This window comes from Electrophorus electricus, chromosome 11, assembly GCF_041902795.1.
Source record: "Electrophorus electricus isolate QZ-2024a chromosome 11, ASM4190279v1, whole genome shotgun sequence".
NCBI lineage: Eukaryota > Metazoa > Chordata > Actinopteri > Gymnotiformes > Gymnotidae > Electrophorus > Electrophorus electricus.
The window spans coordinates 8,765,001-8,772,500 of NC_137507.1; the positions used below are offsets into that span (position 1 = coordinate 8,765,001).

The following is a 7,500-nucleotide window of genomic DNA, read 5'->3' on the forward strand; positions in this document are numbered from 1 at the left end:
AGCCGAGCCGGCGGCTGAAGGGTTAAGGGGAAAGTGAACTGAATTGTAAGAAGTTGGTTTCCAGGGGAACTATTCTTACTGTTCCAGCTGAGTCGGACACAACCATCTACGTTACAGAAAGGGGGGACAGAAAATACACGACAAACATTTATAGGTTGTGAGCTTTGGTAAAAACAGAACAAGTACAACGGAAATAAGGTAAAATATCTCAGGGAATTGGACTTAGATTAAATGCTCTTATTCAACGCGTGAACGGTTGTTTTGGTTTTAAATGCTCGTCGTCGTCCCCCCCCCCTCGCAGCCGCACGGTACCGGTGGCCCTGCCAAGTCAGTTTGAAAAGATCAGACAAAGGCAGCAGGAAGCGCCTCGGCTCGGCAATGCGTGCGAGCGCAGCGCCAAACCAAACCCCTCTGTCTTTCTCTCTCTGCTAGCGGTCTGAACAAACCATCCAGACTGCTCACCGTTTCCTCTCGCTAGCGTTTTTAAGGTGGTTTCAGAGACCTTTTGAAAATGCACGACCGTCTGGATCCTCGGGCAGAGCGACGGCGATCATCTCGACGCGGCACGGGCGGCGCTGTGTGAGCGCGCCCGCGTTTGCTCGGCGCGGCGCGTGTGTGTCGGAACAAGCTTTTTTCGGCTTTTTGCATTCAAATCCTACTGCGCAACCAGACGGATCACGTGGGACTTGGAAGTTGATCGATCTACACAGTTCAATGTAAAAAAGAAAAGCAACAGAAGGTTTGAAGAATCACCTTTTCTTTTTGAGGAAAAGGACCGGACTTGGCGCTGAAAGAAGCACGTCGGTGGGTTTACCGAGGTATTTTTTTACGCGTACGTAAGATGGAGACGCACATCTCGTGCCTCTTCCCGGAGATTTTAGCCATGATTTTCAGCTACTTGGACGTAAGGGACAAAGGCAGGGTGGCCCAAGTGTGCACGGCATGGAGGGACGCGTCTTATCACAAGTCCGTGTGGAGGGGGGTGGAAGCCAAACTGCATTTGAGGAGGGCCAACCCGTCCCTGTTCCCCAGCCTCCAGGCCCGGGGAATCAGGCGCGTGCAGATCCTCAGCCTGCGGCGAAGCCTCAGTTACGTGATCCAGGGGATGCCAAACATCGAGAGCCTGAACCTAAGCGGCTGCTATAACTTGACTGATAACGGCCTGGGGCATGCTTTCGTACAGGAAATACCCTCCCTGCGGGTTCTCAACCTAAGCCTTTGCAAACAGATCACGGACTCCAGCCTGGGCAGAATAGCCCAGTATTTGAAAAACTTGGAAGTACTGGAGCTGGGCGGCTGCAGCAACATCACAAATACCGGTTTGTTACTTATTGCATGGGGTTTGCACAGGCTGAAAAGTCTTAACCTTAGAAGTTGCCGGCATGTGTCTGACGTGGGTATCGGGCACTTAGCCGGTATGACCCGGAGCGCAGCGGAAGGCTGCCTCAATCTGGAATACCTGACGTTGCAGGACTGTCAGAAGTTGACTGACTTGTCCCTCAAGCACATCTCGAAAGGCTTGGCCAAGCTCAAAGTGCTCAATCTGAGTTTCTGCGGGGGCATCTCGGATGCCGGCATGATTCACCTGTCCCACATGGCCAGTCTCTGGAGCCTTAACCTGCGGTCGTGTGATAACATCAGCGACACGGGCATCATGCACCTCGCCATGGGCACCCTCAGGCTCTCCGGGCTGGACGTGTCCTTTTGTGACAAGGTCGGCGACCAGAGTCTGGCGTACATTGCCCAGGGACTGTACCAGCTCAAGTCGCTGTCGCTGTGCTCGTGCCACATAAGTGACGACGGCATCAACAGGATGGTGCGTCAGATGCACGAGCTACGGACGCTGAACATTGGGCAGTGCGTGCGGATTACAGACAAAGGGCTCGAGCTTATAGCGGACCATTTGACTCAGCTGACCGGTATTGATCTGTACGGATGTACGAAAATAACGAAAAGGGGACTGGAGAGGATAACGCAGCTCCCTTGCCTTAAAGTTTTGAACCTTGGCTTGTGGCAGATGACTGATAGTGAGAAGGTGCGGTGAAACTTGGTGGGCTCCAGTTGGGGGGGTACGCAGGGGAGGGGTCGGAGGAGGAGGTGGAGGTGGGCGGGGAGTTCGCACTATTCAAAAAAAAAAAATTACCGTTGTGGTTGGATTTCAAATTTATAAAACAGCATAAATCGAGACGCCTTTGTTCGCGAAAGATATATAAGCAGTATTTCATCTAAATCGTTTTATTAACCCATTATATCGGCCAGTGTGTGATCACTAAAAAAAAGTTTAATTCCTGACGAGTCGCAATATTAAACCTCCTCCTTCTCAAGTATCGCGCCTAAAACGTTTTGGCTACCTCGTAGATATATTTTAACTTGTATTCTTAAAAAGAAAGAAATGGAGATAAATTGTGCCTAGATAACTGTCCCCTCCCCCCATCTCGGTTTCGCTTAAGAAGAGCAGAAGCAGAAATGAGCCCTAACTACCTTTGTTAATTCTCCCGAAATGGCCAACAAAAGGCTGAAAGGCTGAAGTCTCCAAGCACACATTGGCTCAGCTCAGACTGAATCGAGTTTATGCAAAGACGGATAAATACTGGTTTGTATACAAAAGCTTTTATATTTTCATTCTGTTTAGTTTGGATTTTAGCTCAAGTTACAGGCCTCGAAGCCTTTAATTCAAGCTTTGAATAAGAGGTCCTCTCTGCTGATGTATTTATGCTTGTGTAAGCAGATATTGTTGAATTCATGGCTGTTATTCAGAGCACTGTACTTCAAATTGAAGTGAATTTTGCCCAGAAATGCCCCTTTCCAAACGAGTTCCCGTCAGTTGCTAATACTACAGTTTCATGGACGTTTCATTTTGCTTCCTCATAGACTACAGGTCACACCAAAATGATACATTTGTCCTCGTTAAACGATTAATGTTTACATTGACATAGAAGGACAACATCAAAACGAACAGTAATCAATGTTTGTCTCGGGTAATAAGCAAAAGCGTGCCGGGCCTATGTATGATGATGTATCGACCTGCAACATGTCCTGCTGAAAAGCTACTGTGTTTTAAATGTACTGTATGTATTTGTAAAAAGAATCTCAAATTGTTTTATATTCTTACAGTAAACATTAAAGTTGATATTTATATAATGAAAAGGGCGGCTTGGGATTTCGTTTAAACGTTTTAACCACGGCAAAGTGAAAAATCGGATTTGGCAGGGTTCATTTCTGCATTTGTGTCTATTGTAGCATTGTAATGAATCCTATGGCGAGCGTTATACAGTGACTCATGTGGCATGTCGCTTACAGATGTGAACAGGCATTTCTACAAATGGCGGAGGTTCATTAATGCTTAGCATTAATATGCATTAATGTGAATATTAATATGATATTGTGAATATTAATATGAAACACACCTGAGGCATGTGTATATAAAGTGCAACTGGAATGATTCGCAGACACGTTGCCTGCTGCTCCGTTTACAAGGCGCAACAAAATGGATGCTTCTCCTTAATTATGCTAATTAGTTTGCTTAAATAATCATTGACATACGTGCCTGCTCCGAGATTATGTAGGTGAAATCACTTTATACTAATCACGGCATATGAGCAGTTATTACAGCCCACTGTGGGTACGCACAGTACACGCGCGCGTTTGGGAGACAAGCGCCGACAGCTTTTGCATTTATTCTGTTTGAAGAAAGAAAAAGAAAAACCGTGCCGACATTTGCCATTGTTTCCCGAAGTTAAGGAGCCAGGTTTGCAGTTTTCTTCTTGTTGCTCAGTCACGCGTCCCAGATCTGAGAGATGGGGTTTGCCCCACGAGAGCTTTGCTCCCCCTAGAAAACAGCGGCAGCGCGCGACCCCCTTCCGAACGAGACACTTTTCAAACATTCCTCACCGCCCGCGAGCGTAGACCGCGGAGGGTCCACACGGGCTGGGGGGCATTTCCACCCACCGGGGAGAGAGAATTCAGAGCCTAAAGAGAACTGTGATCTCGCTTTTAAAAGCTTTGCTGGGTTTTTGGGGGCTTTTTCTGAGCTTATATTACTAGCCATTTCATACTGGATTGTTAGCATCCCAGTGGGATGTTCATACTGTCCTAATCTACGGCAGGTGATGTATTCATTTGATATACCTGTTTGGGTTTGTCTTATTTGAGCCATTGCTGCTTCTGCACTGCTGCTTGCATGTCGTTTCTTATCGTTACGTAAAGCTTTCAAAGTTAATGTCAGCTGACTGGGTTGGTTCACAGGGTGGAATGTGTTGTGCAGATGTTATATGAAGCTACAATTCTTTATTCACTGCAAAATAGGTTGTAAAAGAGCAGCATGACGGAGTACAGGGGCCATGACAAAAGAGTGGACATGTTATGCAATGGAGCAGTGAGGCTTTTATTCTGCAGCACCTGTGAGCGAAGGTGTCACTGGCTCACAGCGAGAGGCTTTGAAGTTTTAGCAGGATCCAGGCAGGGGCGAAGAGGGGACACGGCTCGGCCGTCAGAACAGTCGCCCGGTTGTGCCAACAGCCCCGGTTAAAAGATCTGGTTATTCTAATAGGAACTGCCTGTTGTTTGCATTAAAATCGAGTGGGCTGGGTGTGAGAGAGAGAGAGAGAGAGAGAGAGAGACAGAGAGAGAGAGAGAGAGAGAGAAGGTGCCTAGCCATTGCCAGCCAAAGAAACCAGGGAGGAATTTATGAGTCACCGTTTGACTCGACTCTGTGAAAAATGAGCGAGCCGCGCGAGAGGCCTGTGTGACTCCGGCGGACGGGCACACGGCTGGCCCAGCAAACACAGCGCGGCAGACATGTGCCATGGAGACAGCAAGTTTCCTGTGTCTGTGTTTGGCTTTACTCTGGAAATCTGCTCTGGTTTGGTTAGGCCTGGGAGTTGCAGATGTGAGAGATCAGTTTGTAGTTTGTGACTCAGTATATCAGATGTATATCAGACACCTTTGGGTAGAACACAGTCAGTGTCTGATCTATGTGAAACCCCTTTATCTGATGAGGACCTTTCATGAGGCAGAATTAGACTTAACAATTTGCCTGATTATTGGTGGTACAACAGGCAACAAGTATTCATTTGCTACGTGTTCAGAGTTTTTACTTTTCAACACTGCCACAAAACCATTTCAGGCATGGTAACTTATTGCGAAAGAAAATCTCACCAGAGTTTTCACATTTGTGTTTTCTCACAAATACACGGTAGTTCTCTCTGTTTCTCTGGCCCTGGCATTCGTCTGTATTTGTGTGCATGTGTGTGTACGTGTGCATGCACGTGCGTGCGTGTGTGAGGTGTGTGTGTGTCTGTGTGTGTGTGTGAGGTGTGTGTGTTTTGTGTGTGTGTCTGCGTGTGTGTGTTTTGTGTGTGTGAGGTGTGAGTTTGTGACTACTGAGGGGCCAGGTCACAGGCTGCTAGGTGGCAGCTTTCCTCTGTGAGGCTGTGGCAGAGTTTGACTGGTGTCATGTGACCTTGCTGGGTGTGTGAGGGCTTGGAGCCTGGAGGTCCAAGCTGTCTCTCTCCCCCATACCCCCCAATCACCCCCTCCCCCAGAGCGTGCGCGCGCGTGCACACACACACAGAGAAAGAGAAAAAGCCAAGCCATCAAAGCACCCTCAGCATAAACATGCACGCTCACACACGCACTGCACACGCGCTCACTCGCAGACAATCGCAAAACTCGGTTCATCGTGGGCGGTGAGCGTCCGTCTCATTGGTGACCCTGTCGAGGAGAGAGTCTCTGCTTCTCGTGCACATGCACGTAATCACGTTCACGTCGGATCTACTGCTTCATTTTCTTTCCTCTGTTTATTGTTGTTGTTTTTGAAAGCCCAGTACTTCTGCCAGCCTTGCACCAGTTTGGGCCATTGTGCTGTGTGTATTAAAGCGCGGGTGCATATGCACCGTAACACTACACCTGTGCAGCGCACAGGAGTCCCACATGCAAAAGACACTTAAGTGCTAGATTCAGAATTCCACAAAATAATAATGCCCCGTTTTTTTAAGGGAGGAAAAGACAACCCATATTTGGAAGCGTTTTGAGGGTTTTTCCAAAGCCGACGCATCTAACTTAATCCCTGGTTGAAGCGGACCTGCGGACTGACTAGAGCTACTGACACGGGCCGGGTAAAGCTGTCGCAACAGCAGCAGATATCATTTGGGAGTAGTGTTACTGCTCTTGAAAAGGAGTCTGACAGAGAGGAGGAGTCTTTTGTCACTCTCAGTATTATTTTCCTCATAGTTTATGATTACAGATATTGTTTTCATATCATTTAAAATATAAAAAAGTAATGGAAAAAGTCTTATTAATATCAGCTGATATTATTTATTTCGATCCTGTAAAAAGCTCTCTCTCTCTTTCTCTCTCTCTCTCTCTCTGTCTCCCTGGCTGCCTCTGTCTCACGCTGTGTCTCCTTCACCGAGTCTGTCTGTCTGTCTGTCTCTCTCTCGCTCTCTCTCTCTCTGTCTCACTTTCACCACTGGTCTGTGTTTATGAGATAGCAGAGATGAGTTGTGCAGAGAAGTCACCAGGGAAGATATGCAGAGCTTCACAGGCTACTAAGAGTTCATGCCAGACAGGAGTCCTTGCTGGACTGAGGCTGGTTTGCCACCAGTAGTCTCCCGATGAGGCAGACTACTGATGTAGAGTATGGCTAACACACTAGAAACAGATGGGATGTTCTGTGTAACTGATTACCTATAACGTCTAACTAAGGTCAGTGTGTGCCAGTGATTGTATAAGCACGATGACTGAGGGTACACAGGCTTTTGGGAAAACAGTTTTAAAATGCTGTATGTTTACATTTTCCACGTTTCCATCTGTGGAGTGAGGCATTTCCAGCAGGCATTGGTGTGTATGTGTGTGTTGCTGTATGTCTGCTTTGCTTTGCTCTGTCTTTACCATATCATATGTAAAAAGGCAGGAGCTAAGAAAGTTGTGTGTGTGTGTGTGTGTGTGTGTTTGGGGGTGAAAACTGCAGGATGCATGATGAGCTTGAAAGCACAAAAGGGCTTTTTCTGCGGGAGTGTCTGTGTGTTTAGTTACTAAGTGTGTGTGTGGGAGGTGGAGAGGGTGTGAGTGTGGTGTGTGGTGTTTCCGTGTCCACTCAGCCAGGGAAAGAGGGTGGAGAGAGGGCGAGTGAAAGGAAAAAAGGGGGGATGAGAGATGGATGACAGAGGGAGGCACACAGCTCCAGCTCGGTCTCTCCACCCAAACGCATTAGCCACTTCAGCACCTCCACCCATTCCACTACAACCGCAGCTGTCTCTGGCTCTGGACCGAGGATGCGCACTCCCTCACAGCCATTCACCGCTCACTATCATCTAACACCATAATGGAATATTTTTCACCTCGTCCACTGATATTTGGACACATTTTTAAGCATAAATTACTATACTATAGAATACTATACTATACTATACTATACTGCGATCAAAGTCTTGTTGTAGGGATCAAAAAGTGTCTTGGTTACATATAAGTGGAGCCATTGGTAATGTCTTAAAGAGGTGC

At 47.3% G+C, this 7,500-nt stretch overlaps 2 protein-coding genes across 2 annotated transcripts in view; one reads left to right on the forward strand and one right to left on the reverse strand.

Annotated features, from left to right (window-relative positions):
• Positions 1–7,500, reverse strand: part of wnt5b (wingless-type MMTV integration site family, member 5b) — a 63,217-nt gene that overhangs the window by 24,158 nt on the left and 31,559 nt on the right. The gene's annotated exons all lie outside the window — the stretch shown is intronic.
• Positions 340–7,500, forward strand: part of fbxl14b (F-box and leucine-rich repeat protein 14b) — a 7,310-nt gene continuing 149 nt past the window's right edge. Inside the window, exon 1 of the mRNA XM_081723807.1 lies at positions 340–7,500. This exon is cut by the window's right edge and continues 149 nt beyond it. Coding sequence (XP_081579933.1) covers positions 842–2,044 — 1,203 coding nt within the window. The 5' untranslated portion in view covers positions 340–841 and the 3' untranslated portion in view covers positions 2,045–7,500.